Source organism: Podarcis vaucheri (genome assembly GCF_965113315.1).
Source record: "Podarcis vaucheri genome assembly, chromosome: 9".
In the NCBI taxonomy this organism is placed as follows: domain Eukaryota; kingdom Metazoa; phylum Chordata; class Lepidosauria; order Squamata; family Lacertidae; genus Podarcis; species Podarcis vaucheri.
The window spans coordinates 75,351,956-75,367,934 of record NC_138767.1 but is presented as its reverse complement, the minus strand read 5'-3'; the positions used below and the strand labels follow the sequence as shown (position 1 = coordinate 75,367,934).

The 15,979-nt window shown below is 46.9% G+C and overlaps 1 protein-coding gene across 3 annotated transcripts in view; it reads right to left on the bottom strand.

Annotated features, from left to right (window-relative positions):
* Nucleotides 1-11,800, bottom strand: part of TAPT1 (transmembrane anterior posterior transformation 1) — a 73,733-nt gene extending 61,933 nt beyond the window's left edge. Inside the window, exon 1 of one of the 3 annotated variants that reach the window (XM_082237389.1) lies at nt 11,770-11,800. In XM_082237389.1, coding sequence (XP_082093515.1) covers nt 11,770-11,785 — 16 coding nt within the window. In that variant the 5' untranslated portion in view covers nt 11,786-11,800. Of the gene's footprint in view, nt 1-2,175; nt 2,572-11,769 lie in introns of those variants that run through there. The other 2 variants (XM_082237387.1, XM_082237388.1) reach the window with 2 other exon arrangements.
* Nucleotides 11,801-15,979: the final 4,179 nt, after the last annotated feature.

The window sequence follows — 15,979 nt, the reverse complement described above, 5'->3', positions numbered from 1 at the left end:
TGTGACATGATGCCCTAGTCCAGAATGCTATAGAATCTGTGAGTGCCATGAAGAGGAAAAACCATTGCAGCTTTGAGCAAAAAACTGAACTTAATTTTCACATAATCTAAACAGCTCCAATTCCAATAAAGAAATGTATGAGGTATGCATGTGTTACAAAATTAGTTTCCTATCTGTCCATATTTCATGGGCACCAGTAGTGCTATTATCTATATAGAACAGATGTCTGCAATTTTAACACTATTTGTTTCCTCACGTAGCAAAGTATTTCTAGCACCTCCTCATTTTTTCCTTTTTTGAACACAGTTTTTTTGGGAAGGATATGATTAAATTATGCCTGTTTCCATTTGAACAATACTTATAATTCTGGAATAAAGCACACTATCTATTTGACATCTAGCAGCTTTGTCGTATAATTGTTCTATCACCTACTGCCAATAGTAATTATTCAGACAGCCCAAATAGTTCTTCTGCTCTTGAGTTCATTTTCCTGACAATTAACCCTAACTTAAATCTGAAATATAGACTTTTAAAATCTCTAAATCGTGTCTCCTGAACCAGAAATGGAGAATGGCAGTGTACCCAACGACTTCTAAGGTGTACTCTAGTAGTAAATATGACTTCTGACACAATTTAAAATTAAACAGGACAAACCTCAGTTTTAAACTCTGCACTCAAGTCTCTGTGTGTGCATTGACACTTTCCATCCTATAAGTCAAGGCACTAGAATTGTGAGTTGACAAAACCCACCTATACTGTCACATCCAATGCTATTATCTCCACTCCGGAGAGGAAAAAAACAATTTTCCACAGATGAGTAGTTATATATGTTCAAGCAATAACCTCTTTCCACACCTAGATACTGCATCAATACACTTTGATGAGCTGCAGAATCTCTAAGCATTTTTTCCCCAAACCTCAGTGCCTAAAATTAGATCCCCAAAAATAACTTACTGCCTTTGCCGACATGCCTAATAAACTTCAGCGACTAACTATGTATCAGAACTGGTGTGCACCGAGAGCCAGACCTAGCAAGAGAAATATGTTGTAGTACACAAGCTTCAGCTTAGGTGCTTGTAAAACTAAATTCCTCCAAACTTTTGACAGCACCAAATCTCAAACTTGGAAAAGGCAAGAACAGCAGAACCAATGAGAGAGCAGTTGGCAAGGTTGTCATGAGAGAGAGAGAGAGAGAGAGAGAGAGAGAAATCCTCTTAAGTACTTGACTTCAGAGGAACTCTTGTACTGTCTCAAGAGTAGAACTGCTGGATTCACTTCTTGGTGCAAAAACACGCACGCCGCAGGAATGCTATTTCTACTTCCACAACCTCCTTGCCACCCTTAGATTTTAAAGAGCAGCAACACTTGGCTGAGAGAGGACAACTTTCAGCTTTGATTTCTGCTCGCTCACTCACTTCCTCCTGTCCCACAGCTCCAAACGCTGTCTGCCAAAAATCACTCGCCACCCAAATCTCTCCATGCTCCTGAATCCACTCAGCCCTTCATTTCTAGGGAGGAAAAAAATTACACCATTGGGGTTTATGCTTTAATAATAATAATTTATTATTTGTACCCCGCCCATCTGGCTCGGTTTCCCCGGCCACTCTGGGCTGCTTGCAACAAAACACTAAAATACAATAACCTATTAAACAAGAAAAGCTTCCCTAAACAGGGCTGCCTTCAGATGTCTTCTAAAAGTTTGGTAGTTGTTTTTCTCTTTGACATCTGGTGGGAAGGCCGCCTGGGAGGTCTTGCCCTGGCACCCTGCGCAAGACCCACCTCGCCACCTACGAGCAACCACGAAACACCCCCAACCAAGTGCAAGGTGCATTTATTTTCCTCGGTGCCGCTAAGACATTCCCGGAGAGAAACAGGCGGCATAACCAGCAGCCCCTTTTGGCTCCCACCTCTTGGGAAAATCTAATAATAATAATATTTTCTTATTTATAAATTTAAAATCTAAGCACCTAAATTTGACTCCCGCCGCCCCCAAACAACCGAGAAGCGGCATGGGCTCGAGTGCGATTGAGTCCGCTTGCGCGGGAAACAAAGCACTCTGCACGTGCCCAGAGGCACTCCGCTTTTCTTTTCGAGCCCGCCGCGATGCACTCTGCACATGCTCGCGGGCGCGCCTGCCTGTCTTTCCAGCCCCCGCAGGCCCCCCCGCCGCCTCACCTGAGGCCCCGCCGCGCTTCTGCTGCCGGCGGTGGTCGCTCTCGTAGAAGCCGAGCGTCTCGGCGGCGCGCTGCTGCTGCTGCTGCCCGGGGCCGGGCGACGGCGGGCTGGAGGCGGGCGGCGCGGACCGAGCCGGGGACGGCTGAGGGGAGCGGCACTCGCCGCCCGTGAAGCTGCTCCGCCGCTGCTGCCCGGAGCCCGGCTGGAGCAGGGAGAGCTCCGGGGGGCCGCCGCCGCCCCCCCGCCGCCCGCCTTCCCCGCTCCCAGCGGAGGCGGCATCGGCGACGCCCGCCATCTTCACGCGAGCGGCAGCCACAAACTCCGCTCCGCGCGGCGGAGGCGGCGGCTGCTGCTGCTGCTGCTGAGGGAAGCCTCCGCTGGCCCGCCGGAGCACGTCATCGCCGCGCGACAAGGAGCGCACCAGACGGGCCCACCTCTCCAGCGCGCGCGAGCGGCGAGCGGTCCTGGCGGCCATCTTGACGGAGGCAGGAGGGGCGTTGCCATAGCAACCGCCCCCCGCGCGGCCTGCTGCTTCTCCTCCTCCTCCTAACTCTCGCCCAGCCCGAAGCCTCACAGCGACGACACGGAGGGCGGGCGGGAGCGAAAGGAAGCCGGCCCAGCCTCCTCTGGCAGAGTTTCAGCCCGAATAACAACACATACACACAGTGGAAATAAAAATAAAAATAAAATAAAACAATCCCCCGACGTGCTCGTATTATATCGTTCGCCAGCCTCTGCGGAACGAAATAAAGCACCTTTAAACTCGTGCAATTGGAGGCACGCTTAGCTGAGAGCCCCAAAGCCACGAGGACTTTATTCCCTAAACGGAAAATAAGCTGGGAAAGTTTCTTCTTCTTCCCCACCCGCTACTCCTGCGCTTCTCCGGTGGGGCATCTGCCTGGGCGCTTCCCTCTTTGAACCGCGCTTAGGATGGGGCTGCGCGCAAACGAAGCTCAGGTTTCCCATCTGGGATGCGCAGCTCGGGGCGCCCCCTGCGAATCCCACCTGAGCAGCTGCAAAGGACAAAGCTGTGAAAGTTTGCTTCGTTTTGTTTAAGAGAGCATTGAAGGAAGCAGGAATGTGGGGACTTGCATTTGAAGTTTTATTTTTTCCACCCTCGCGTTTCTGATAGCGCACAACTGCCTGCTCCAAGAATAAACACTCCTTGCTCTCAGCTAGTAAAGCTTAAAACTACAATCCTATAAAGGGCCCTATTAATACACTGGGATTTGTTTCCAAGTAAACAAGCAGAGGCTAATTTTCTTCTAGATTTCTGGAAACGGGAAGTGAAAAACCATTCTCATTCGTCTTTAGACATGGGTGTAGCCAGGAACCTTAGTTTGCTATATCTTTTTATTTATTTTTATTGATTTGGCTATACCTATGTCTTTAGATCAGTCCTTTTGTTTAAACATATTCTCTATTAAGCCTCTCTCCTTTTTCTTTCTCTACTCATAGGGGCCTCCTCTTTTTCATCTCTGCACCACTATGGACCAACATTAACTCCTCATCTCTATTTCTCTCTGCACTTCCATTTCTTACGCTATGCCCTCTTTTTGAGACAGGTTTCCCTGCACTCCTCCTGAGCAGAATTCCTGCAGGATCATACCAAAGGTGGCAGACACACCATTTCTTCCAAAGCATTGTGAGACCTGTTGTTTCCCACTCAGAGATCTACAATTCCCACCACCCGATAACAAGCTACATTTCCTGGGAATCTCCAGGGGCGGGAATAATTTGCTTTAAAAGTAGGGTGGTTGGTAGCCAAATGTCTCTGCAATAATTCTCTCTCTGGTGATGGCCCCAGTATGCAGTGGCATAATACTGGCTTGGAATACAATACTTTTTTATATAGAACTGACAGTTAACCTGGTAGGTTCTGCTAAGCTGCTTAATAGATCCATCCTTCATGGATTTGTCCACCCCGCTCTGTAAACTAACTAGAGATGGGCAACAAATTCAATTTAGTTTGCATTTAAAGGTGAATCTAATAAATTTGCACTTTCCATAACAGTATGCAAACTGAAACACAGCCAAACTTGGAAAGTTGCACTTATTTGAATTTTGCGGTGCAGGTTTCTAACCAATGCTTGCAAAAATACATACATTAGGGGAATGTGTGCCAAGAAAAAAAAAAATTTGTGAAAGTAACAGATAAAGTGCATTTATATTAGGGATATCTGCTTGCATGGATGTGTGCATTGTTCAAAACCACGTTAAGCTGTGTTTCATGAGGATTGTTTTTTAAAGTGCACATGGCTGCAGAAATGTGGAAAACTTAATATAAGACTGGGAACATAAGAAACGGAGAGAACCAAAAGTGACAGTTCTAGCAGTGACCATCACCACATCATGTGACAGTAAAGTCCTTTCATTAATTATGTGTTGTGTGCAAAGTAGTACTTCCTTTTGTCTGTCCTAAATCCTGATTGTACTGCCAATCAGGTGCAGCGTGGGACTGTGATTTCTAGTATTCTCTCTATCTACTTTTCCCACACCCATGGATCGTTTTATAAACTTCTGTACGTCATCTTCATTATCATCATAACCCTCACAACCCCAGTCACCTTTCCCCCTAAATAAAATGCTTTTGCCTTTTGTCATATACCAAGGGTGCTCCCAAACCTTTCTTATTCTGCTTGCAGCTTTTCAGCAACTTTTCTAATGCTGCCATATCCTTTTTGAGCTTTAACAGCTAAAACCTACACCATCTGGCTGCATCACAATATTTGCAGTTTTAGCTGCAGTCCTTTCCCTAATAATTCCAACATGAAATTTGCCTTATTCACTGCTCCAGTATAGTAAGCCAATGCTTTCAGTAAATTATGCAACATCTACTTTAATTTCCATAGCCCAATCAGGCCCCATCTGTGAATGTGGAAACACTTTTCCATGAATCTCATTATGTCATCTTGTTATCCATTCACCCAGTTTGGGGAGTTCTTTTTGGAGCTCTTCAGCCTGACTGGAGTCTTCTGCACACTTTGTTCACCTTGATTCCAGAGAAGGAATGAATAAGTCCTTTGCCATCTCTCTCTCTCTGCATTTTCTCTTTTCTCTACACAACAGGTCACAGTTACCCACTATTTTTCTTTCTGCCATTCTCTATTTGCTCCACCACCACACCTCACTTTATTTATCCTCCTATAGCAACTCACACTAAGGGAGTCAGATTTGTGGGAGGGGAGCTTGGTAATACAGCTGGTTGCAACAAGCTGGATAAATTGGCACCAACTTTACAGCATGCCTCTGACTACAGAGAGGAGGAGCAATAGAGAACATACTGTTTGTTGTTGTTGTTTTATTATTATTATTAATTATTACTACTTCTATCACTATTACTATTTGCTTTTTAAAAGCATTCTTACCCCAGTTTTCAGTCAAAAAGGATTCCCACAGTTCCTTACAGAATGATGAAAAACAAGGCAGTCTTTTCTCCCAGGTTTACAATCTATAAGACGGAAAAGGCACACGTTTTAAAATTCAAAGTTATTTATAAGGCATCAGAAGTGTGCAAGGTGTTTTGTACAAGGTGACAGGTTCGTGTACAGAAAAGTTTCCAAGTTGCAACTTAGTAACTCCCTTCCGTATATTCCCCAGTCATCTTGATAGTGCTGTTGGGAAAGAAACATTCTGTACCTTTAAGAACAGTTTATGTGAGCTTTGGGCAGATTGGGTGCAGCTGGCCATGACTACAAAAGGAGAAAAGCTGCAGTTTGTACTCTGCCTGCAGGAAAAACATCCACAAGCTTTGCTGTTTGTAGTTTTGAAATAAAGCCTTTATTTAATTGGGTTTTACACCTGTCTCATAGTGTCACAGTCTCTGTCATCTGCCACCAATGGAAAATCCCCTTCTAACAAGTGCATCTTTACAACACTGATAGTATATATAACAATGAATTTCTTATTTAGACCATTCTTACTATAGGCTTTGGTGACTAGCAGCTACCATCTTTTCCTTCAGGGCTTTGTTACATTGCCTCCCTATTAGGTTGCGTCAAGGATAGCCAACATGGTATCCTTCAGAAGTGTTTGGCATCCAACTTAAGAGCACTGTCTCCAATTTAGTAGAAACTCCCACCACTTATTTCTATAGAAGAATATTGCTGAAACATTGCAGCAAGTGGAACACGGAAAATGCACGTGCAGAGAGATTTAGGGGTGATTTTGCAATGTGTTTGGGGACATGCGACACTCTTGTGAAACTGAAGAGATGGCTATCTCTCTAGGCTTTTGCACAGGTTGATGAAGAAAAGAGATTGCTTAATGGGCGCTGTTGGTCAAGTAACGTTCCTGGAACAACATGGCACGCAAGTCGCACACCTCCTGTTACGGTGACAGTTGAGACCTGCTTGCAAGTTGGGAAAAGTCAAAGCTCAGGTTGCAGAGAGAGCTTCCTGGCTGTCTAAGGCAGGGCAGTTCAACATGCAGCCCAACGGGCCTTTTTTTAAATTAATATTTTATTAAGTTTTATCAATAAAGTAATTCAGAAAAAAGTACAAAAACAGAAAAATACAAAATCACAAAATACAAAAATACAGACATTAAACACAAAAGGGAAAAGAAAAAAGAAAAAAAAGAAAACACATAAAAACAAAACTCCCTCTTTTTTAAATTCTCGTCTTTAGTTAACTTATTCTCCTGACTTCCTCACGCCTCCCTTTTTTGTATCCTTTTTTAAAATTTGGTTCAGCAAATTCATATCCAATTTAACTTATCTATTATCAATCCCATCTTACATTTTACCTTGTTGCTAGAACCCCTTCAGTTCATTTCAACGTCATCAGCATTCAAAATTTTTACAATGTTTCTGTAAATAAATTTTAAATTTCCTCCAATCTTCTTCCACAAGCTCTTCTCCCTGGTCTCGAATTCTGCCAGTCATTTCCGCCATTTCCATGTAATCTATTAGTTGCATTTGCCATTCTTCCAGGGTGGGTAGATCTTGTGTCTTCCAGTGCTTTGCAATGCCAACGGGCCTTTTTTTGGCAATCCTCAGCAGCATTTGACGCCCTCACACTGCCTTCCCAAAGCCAGGAAACCAAGGAGCTGGGCTTCAGGAAGGAGGTGGGACAGGGTCCTGGAATCCTCCAACCTCTTCCCAAAGCCTAGTTAGCACTTCCCTAGCTTTGGGGAGAAGGACCCTGCCAGAGCCCTGTGCCTCCATCCCAAAGCCGAGCTCCTCACTTATCTTGTAGCCTTATGAGGCTTTGCCCTCGGGTGGGAAAAATATTGCGCCTGGGAAAGGGAGATGGGAGTCAACAGACACTCAAGGAATAGTTTCGGAGAAAAAGCTTTATTTCTACCATCCATGAACTGGTAGAAGGAGCAAGTGTGATAACTCACAAAAAGCATGCACGGGTTCACAGTCATATGCACAGAGTATATATTCCCCTTCTAGTTCCCTCCCCTTTCTCCTCCCTCAGGAGTCCTGCCCCATGAGTTCCTCTGAGCATGAACAGAAAGCTGTCTTGGGACTATTAGACTCTTGGCACCCTTCCCAGGAAAGGGGAGTGAGAGCCAAGGGATCGAGGAGCCCTGGTGGTTCAGCATGTCCAAGATGTTGCAACCGAACGAGATAAGATTCACTTCTCAGGCCTGCTCTGACAGAGTCTATTCATTAGCTTTTTGAAGCCTTCTCGTGCTGATAAAATTAACGGTTTTGCCTTGCAACAGCAGAGCAAATGAGCAGATGCTTAGCTGCTGAGAAAATCATTTTGAAAAGCTTTGAGAAGTTTTGAGCCTGCTTTAGGGGGGGTGACTTTGGGCCTAGGTGGGGTCACCTGTCCTCACCTTCCTTCAATCTGGCTTTGGGAAGGCAGCATGGGGGTGGGGTGTGTGTGTCAGATTTTGGCCTGCTTCCGTCTTCACCCCCACCCAACAAGGCAATGTGAAGCCTGTGGCTTCTGTGTCGAAGTACTCTTGCGGCCCACTTGGTATGAAACATTGGGCCTCCCTGGTCTAGAGCCATATGGGGAAACCACAAGGCTGTGGTGCTACTGTGTGGGAGCACACAGTAAAAAGCTACCAACCCCAACCTCATTTGTTCTACACCCCCATTTTAAATAAATCGAGATCTTTCTACAGAAGCGGGGAGCATTTTCCAGCATCAGCACTGCATTACTCCACGGGCAACTTGCTGAGGACCATAAGCCACCAGTGTGCATGTCTGGAGTAAAAAATGGGCAGAGCAATTGATATGGGTTTTACCTTTGCACAGAAGGCTAAATTCTAACCACACAAATGTCAAGAGGTTTCTATATGGATATATATATATATACATGCGTCTCTCCCTTCCTCATCCAAACAAGCAAGACAATGTATAGCTAGGTGTTCAAGAACGCATTCCAGAAATACAAAAGCACTTGAGGAACACATGGAGCACAGACAGTGAGACCAGGCGGAGAGGCCATGAGGGCTTAGTGTATATCGCCTTCGAAGGTAAACATCCTTCAGATGAGTGGAGAACATGAAACACTGATGTCCACGGTGGAATCTTGTTTCCTTGGACAGGACTGATAGTTTGCTTGAGCTAAGGTAAAGAAATTAGCAGTGCTCCTAGTAGAAATTTGACCGTTACCCCCAGCCCCTAAAAAAAGAAAGAAAGTCTGCACAACATTGGACCATCATCCACAAACACACAACTGCAAGCGATCCATTTAACATCCCATTTAGCATACGGGACCTCCTCTCCTGGTATGTCCCACAGAGGACCTTACGGTCTTCAAACAAAAACATCTTGGAGGTCCCAGGCCACAGAGAGGTTAGGCTGGCTTCAACCAGAGCCAGGGCTTTTCCGGCCGTGGCCCCGATCTGGTGAAACGCTCTGTCACAAGAAACTAGGGCCCTGCGGGACTTGACATCTTTCTGCAGGGCTTGCAAGACAGAGCTGTTCCACCAGGCCTTTGGCCAAGGCGCAGTCTGACCCCCTCCTTTGGAGATCCTCATAGAACTCTGGCCAAGTGGTTGCCATTAATTTGATTTTGAATTGATTTTAGAATATTGATTTTAGAATGCTGTGTTACATTTATTGTTCTTAGCCGCTCTGAGCCTGGCTTCGGCTTCGGAGGGCGGGATATAAAATTATTATTATTATTATTATTATTATTATTATTATTATGTAGCTTGGTGTTAAGTGGAAGAGCATCCTGGAAAAGAGTGGTTGGGTTCAATTTAGAATGGGGAAGTAGGATGAATATTGTAAAAAGACTTTGGAACTTGGTATGTGGCAACTCTACAAACTCATCCATACACCCATATTCAAGAGTTTCATTTCCTCGGGTTTAAAGAACTCAATTTCAATTGATTCAGAATTTTATCCAGAAACAGCCATTGTGGCTGATTCTCCTGAATGGGAAATCAACTCTGTGGAGATCACATCTGGAATGTGCTCTTTGCCTCAGAATAAAATGAAAGCAATGAAGCATAAAATGTTTCCATGTGGGTGTATAAATTTGTAGGGAAAACACCATCACCAATACAATGGATGGTATGTAGTAGTACCTATCTTAATTGCAGTTTGCCATGATCCCTTCTAGATCCCAGGTTTTAAGTCTATATAGTCCATTTACACTTATGCTCTGGGATAGCTCAGTCAGTAGAGCATGAGCTCAGAATCATGGATTCAAGCCCCATGTTGGGGGAAATATTCATGCCTCGCTAGATGACCCTCATGCTCCCTTCTAATTCTATGATTATATTCTATGAAAAGCAGCCACAGCTCTAAAGTGCTCTTTTACAATCAACAAATACCAGAGCTATTTCTAACACTTTTGAAAGTAACTTAGAGGAAAGCATTTGCTTTGCAGCAATGAATAAGCAGATGTTTTGAAATGATTACAGTGGTGACGTAAGCAGGCTAACATTGAGTAAGAAGTGTGCATAATTATATATGAATTGCATTTTTCACGTCGGGTCTCTAGCCAGAAGAAGGAAGTGGAGAGGCCTCTTTTGAAAGTCTGTTGACTTTTTAAAAATCAGCAAAGGGCAACCCCAGTGTATGGCTAAGAAGGGTGAAAACAAAACACAGAATGAGTCACTTTGGGAACTGCTTCCAAAAAAAGATGCACACTCAAAAAAAGATGGGGGTCCAATGCCAGGGAAGTCATTCTGTACTCATCTGATCTGATCTCATCATTTTCAGTCCCAAATTCAAGGTGCACACGTTGCCACCTTACCTATATACCATCGCAGGTGCTAAGGTCAGCAGAGGCCCTCTGGGTAGCTTCAGCACCCTCAGAGGACTTTTATTGTGATTGTTATTTGTTTTGGACTAATAACAAAACCCTAAGGTGTTATCTGAACCTCCTCATCCCCCTTTCTGCCTTGACATTATCTCCTTCCTCTTCATCCTATTGCTTTCTTATTTGTGTTGGTGCAAAGAGAGACAGAAAGGGGAGAATTCTTGGATGCCAAGAGCCAAGTTTGGGGCTTTTTAACTCAAACGCATTTTGACCTGCATGAGAGAACCCCAGCAAAGATTTAAAATCACAAAACATGCAGCAAAGCATGGTAACATAGGCTAGTAGACCTTTAAGACGTGTCCCTCCAAGTGAATTCCAAAATGTCCCCTTAAAAGTTTCTTTCCAAAGTTTCCCTCTTTCCCCCGGCATAGGAAAAGACCACACGTTTGGTAAATTTAAAACTGTTTTACTTACAAATTCTCCAAAGATCAAATTCATGAGCTTTTCCATACATCAGCCATAAAAATTGCACAGGCAGTAAAACTCAGCTGAATTACAAAGTTGTGCAAGTTCTTGAATTATTGGTGAAGGAACTCAAAAATGGCTACTGAGAGCCATGTAGCTGAGTTCAAACCCTTTTCATGCTGAGCTTCATAGGTAGACTGGGGCGGGGATAATAATAGGCTTGATTACCTATTTCCTCCTAAGGTAAAGGAAATGACATAGCTAAGCCTGATAGGACAGCTTACTCTATAGTATTAACCCCTTCATGCATTAGACTTAAGCATGTTGATTATATGAGGCTGGTTATCCCACCCTTGTACATTTATTATAACTGCAAATTAGATATGATGTGGAAAATTCATTGTCATAGTTCCTGATATTATTAGCATTGAATAAGGCTTTGGGTTTTTTTTCACCCATTCCCCATGCTTTTTTCTTCACTTTAAATCCTGCTCTGAAGCAAGTGCTTCAGAATAAAAGTAAGATAGGAAAATAGCCCTCCTTCGCTCCAAATCATCCCTTCTTTTGCTTTACTTTGTTTTTAAGAAAAAAAGGGTGAGAGATCTCCCTCCCTCCTCCCCTTCATGTCTTGTTTGTCGCTTTTCTCTAACAGGGATCTCAGAACAAATACTACATGCTGTTCCTTTCTTATTTAAAGTGAAACAAGATGGATGGAGTTATCTGGAAACACACCAAGCCCAGTATTTCCTAATAAAAGAGCAGAGAGAAACATTTGGTTAATTTAATAAAAGAGCTCCAATTAGTATTCACTGAAAAAGTTTGTAAATGGATGAACTACTTATTGCACTTTGTCTGTAATCCATAGAGTTCTATGCCAGGGCACAGCAGGGGTTCATGAGAAATAAATTAATTGAATTAAAGTCTCCCGCGAGCCCAAAGTACTCACTTAACACAGGAAACATCTGTTGAAGTGGACTGTACTCTACAGAAGCTTTTGCCGTAATAAAAGAGTGAGTCTTTGAGGTGCCACAAGACATTTAGAGGTTTTTTTGCAGGAGAGTAGCACAGCTGCCCTTCTGGAAAATGGAAACAAATTGCTTTGGCCTTTCCCTTTGCAACAAGCCTCTAAAGAGAATGGATCCTTTGTCCCCGACTCACGAGATGTAGCAGAATTACTTGTGTTCAGAGAAGACTTCATATTACATCTCCGCAGAAGTTATTGTTTTGCCAATTCCATTCACATATATGCATATTGTACAGTGGTACCTCAGGTTACATACGCTTCAGGTTACAGACTCCACTAACCCAGAAATAGTGCTTCAGGTTAAGAACTTTGCTTCAGGATAAGGACAGAAATTGTGCTCTGGCGGCGCAGCAGCAGTGGGAGGCCCCATTAGCTAAAGTGGTGCTTCAGGTTAAGAACAGTTTCAGGTTAAGTACGGACCTCCGGAACGAATTAAGTACTTAACCCAAGGTACCACTGTACTGGGTTTGAGGGGGCAAGGATCCCCTAAAATCCCCTGGTGCCAGGTTCCCCCCAGTTTCTGAAATTAGTAAATGTGGGGTTTGGACTGTATAAGGGAGTCATTGGAGCACCCCACAATTGCCTAATCGCGTCTCCCATAGGTTCAGGTTGGGGGTCACAAGCAAGAGACTTCAGCCAGGAGATAGAAGCTAAACAGCGGCTTGTGGGTCTGATCTTTATTGTTGCAACAAGACTTCCCACTTCCACAAAGAAGGAAGCAGCCAGAAGCCCTGAACAATGGTTACAACATTATTTTAAAGTTTCCCAAAGTTTAATACATTTTCAGAGGCACCATCAAGACATCATAGAGATGTCACAGAAAAGGTGTGGTCTCAGGTAGAACCTGAGATCCAGGCATGCCCCTGTCACTCAAATACAGTCATACCTCAGGTTGAAGTAGCTTCGGGATAAGTACTTTCAGGTTGCGCTCTGTGGCGACCCAGAAGTAACGGGGCGTGTTACTTCCGGGTTTCGCCGCTCGCGCATGCGCAGACAGTCAAAATGACGTCATGTGCAGAAGCGGTGAATCGCGACCTGCACACACGCAGATCTGCGGACGCGGTTGCATTCACTTCAGGATGCGAACGGGGCTCTGGAATGGATCCCGTTCGCATCCAGAGGTACCACTGTGTAGTCTTTCACACATACTCCATCACAGTACAAAGGAAAGCATTTGCAGTTCTCTGGTCCCTGAGTCAAGTCAAATACAGTCACACCTTGGATCCCAAACACCCTGGAACTCGGTCGTTTTGGCTTCCGAGTGCCGCAACCCCGGAAGTGATTGTTTGCAAACCTTCTTTTGGAACCCGAACATCTGGCGGGGCTTCTGTGGCTTCTGATTGGCTGCAGGAGCTTCCAATCAGAAGCTGCAATTTGGTTTTCAAATGTTTTGGAAGTCGGACGACTGTACACCTCTTTGTCTTGCCCAGGCTTCATCCCACCATGGGATGGGTAGGCATTGTGATTGAGATGGCTATCTGTCTGACACTCTTGGGGCAGGATATCACCGGTCACGACTCCTTGCGAACTCCCTGTGGATGTGACTGTACAACTTGGGGATTTTGGTGGGTTCACTCACCCCTCCCCTTACGCCTCACTTCCCTGGGTCCTAAATGCCATTGGAACTGAGAAGACTGATACAAGGATGTGATTTCGTATGAATTTCCTTAGGAGCTTGGCTTAGTTTAGAGGTCCCGGGCCCTAAGGAAGCCAGACTATCCTCCACCAGGGCCAGGGCCTTTTCAGTGATGGCTCCGACCTGGTGGAATGCTCTGTCTCATGAGACTAGGGCCCTTCAGGATTTAACCTCCTTCCGCAGGGCCTGTAAGACAGAGCTATTCCGCCTGGCCTTTAATTTGAATTCAGCCTGATCTTTTATTTCTCTTCTCTTCTCTTCTCTTCTCTTCTCTTCTCTTCTCTTCTCTTCTCTTCTCTTCTCTTCTCTTCTCTCCCCCTCCCCTTTTATGAAGATCACCCGCTCTGAGACCCCGCAGCTAATTCTCCCCTGGCCTCCTCGTTGGCCCAAGTAGGACCAATCCAGCCAGCTAGCCCTGGGGATTATCTAATGCTTATTTCTCTTAAAGCGTGTTCTCATAGAAGAGAGAGCACGTGTTGCGGATGGGGCCTAACAAAGCCCCCAGTTAGTGACCAGCCCATTGAGGGCAATGGGATGGAGCAGATTGGTTAAAGCTGTTACTGGGGCAAAATTGATGTTGCCAATTTAGGGGTGGGTTTAGTCCCCTTATATAAGCAGGGTCCACAGCTTTCTCTTTCTCTTTTGCTGTGGACATCGGATCTGCACCGAGTGTTTTCAGCGAGAGTCTGGTTGTATAATCTGTTGCTTTCCCCTTCCCTCTTGTGCTCTTTTCTTTTCCTTTCCCCCTTTCTACTATCGCTCTCCCCTTTTATTATACCTGTTTGTTTCATACCCCCTTTTTATTTTATTTGTTGGCGAGGGTTATTAGCTCTTGCTTCCCTCAGGAGGGGGGGGGGACGAGGCTCCTGGCCTCGGGTGGCTCACGGCCCGGTTCTCGGCCGAGCCGGGGGACCCGGGCCAGGTGGGCAACAGCCTTTTTCCTCCCTTCGCCTCCTTGCAGCTCGGGGCCTGTGTTAAGCCACACACCCCATCTGCAAGCGGCCTTTGTAGGCCTCTGTCGAAGCCCAGATCGCTGCCCCCCCATCTTCCATTGGCCTTTGGGGGCCCCGGAGGAGGCCCAGATCTCCGGGCGCGGTGTGCGCGCGGGGCCGCTGCAGCGGGTGGGCCGCGCCGCGCCGGGCAGCACCTGCCCGTCGCGGGTGGGCCTGCGGGCGCCGCGGTTCCGCCGCGGCCTAGTCGGCCTGGCCGGGGCCTGCCCTTCCTCCGCCCGCCAGCCCCCCCCATTTTCTACCGGGCCTTTCAGGCCCTTGGGAGGCCCGGATCCCTGGGTGCAGCGCGGGGCCGTTGCGACCGGCGGGCCGCGCTGCGCCGGGCGTCTTGGCCCGTTGTGTGGGGGCCTGCGGGCGCCGCGGTTCCGCCGCGGCCTAGTCGGCCCGGCCGGGGCCTGCCCTTCCTCCGCCCGCCAGCCCCCCCCATTTTCTACCGGGCCTTTCAGGCCCTTAGGAGGCCCGGATCCCTGGGTGCGGCGCGGGGCTGTTGCGACCGGCGGGCCGCACTGCGCCGGGCGTCTTGGCCCGTTGTGCGGGGGCCTGCGGGCGCCGCGGCTTCGCCGCGGCCTAGTCGGCCCGGCTGCGGCCTGTCCTTCCTGTGCTCGCCTGCCCCCCCCATCTATCGGGCCTTCCCGGGCCCCGGTGGAGGCCCCGATCCGCGGGCGCAGCGCGTAGGCGGGCCTCCGCGTCCGGTGGGCCACCCCGCGCAGGGAATCGCTGGCCTTGTGCGTGGGCCTGCGGTCCGCAACTGCTGCGGCCTAGTCGGGGCCGTCTCCTTCCTCCCCTGCACTGCCTGGGGCCTCTGAGAGTCCTGTGGGAGGCAGCCTGGGCCTTGGGGCGACTCACCTCGTCCCAGGGTGGGGTTTTCCTGGCTGCCTTCATCATCCTTCAGGCATTTCGGCGAGCGCCATTTTGCCCCCTCTCTGGAAGTGAGACATCTAGTGGTCAGGCCCTGTAATTGCAGGGCCTGCCAGGAATTGAGTGGCGGCCTCTGGTGGCCGCAAGACGTATTGCAGGGCAATTTCTCATATAGGTGGCGGCCTCTAGTGGACGTTGGTATATTGCGGGGGCCGAATTGCCTTCTGATACCTTGTGCCTTCCAATTCAGTTTCAGTGCTGCCACGCCAGTGAGAATTGGTGCAGGTGGGGTTGTCCGCTGCTGCTGGGTATCTAATTTATTTTTATATTTATTGTTTTAACATCAACTTCTCAGTAATCCCGGTTAGTAATTTTGTTCTATTTGGTGATTTTAATTTCTAATTCATTTTAATTTAAGTTTAATTTTCTCTTTCACCAGTAGTAGGAATGGCCCCAAAGAAGGCGACAAAGAAGTCTGGTCCGGCCTGCGCTGGAAAGCGGCCTATTAAAGGCCCGTCTCAGGCCTTACGTTCCCCCGAACCTGGCCAGGCGGTGAAACGCCTTCAATCCAAGGTCTCTAGTTTGGCGGGCGACCCGGTGGCTCTGGTCAGGATGGAGGCGGAGCTGG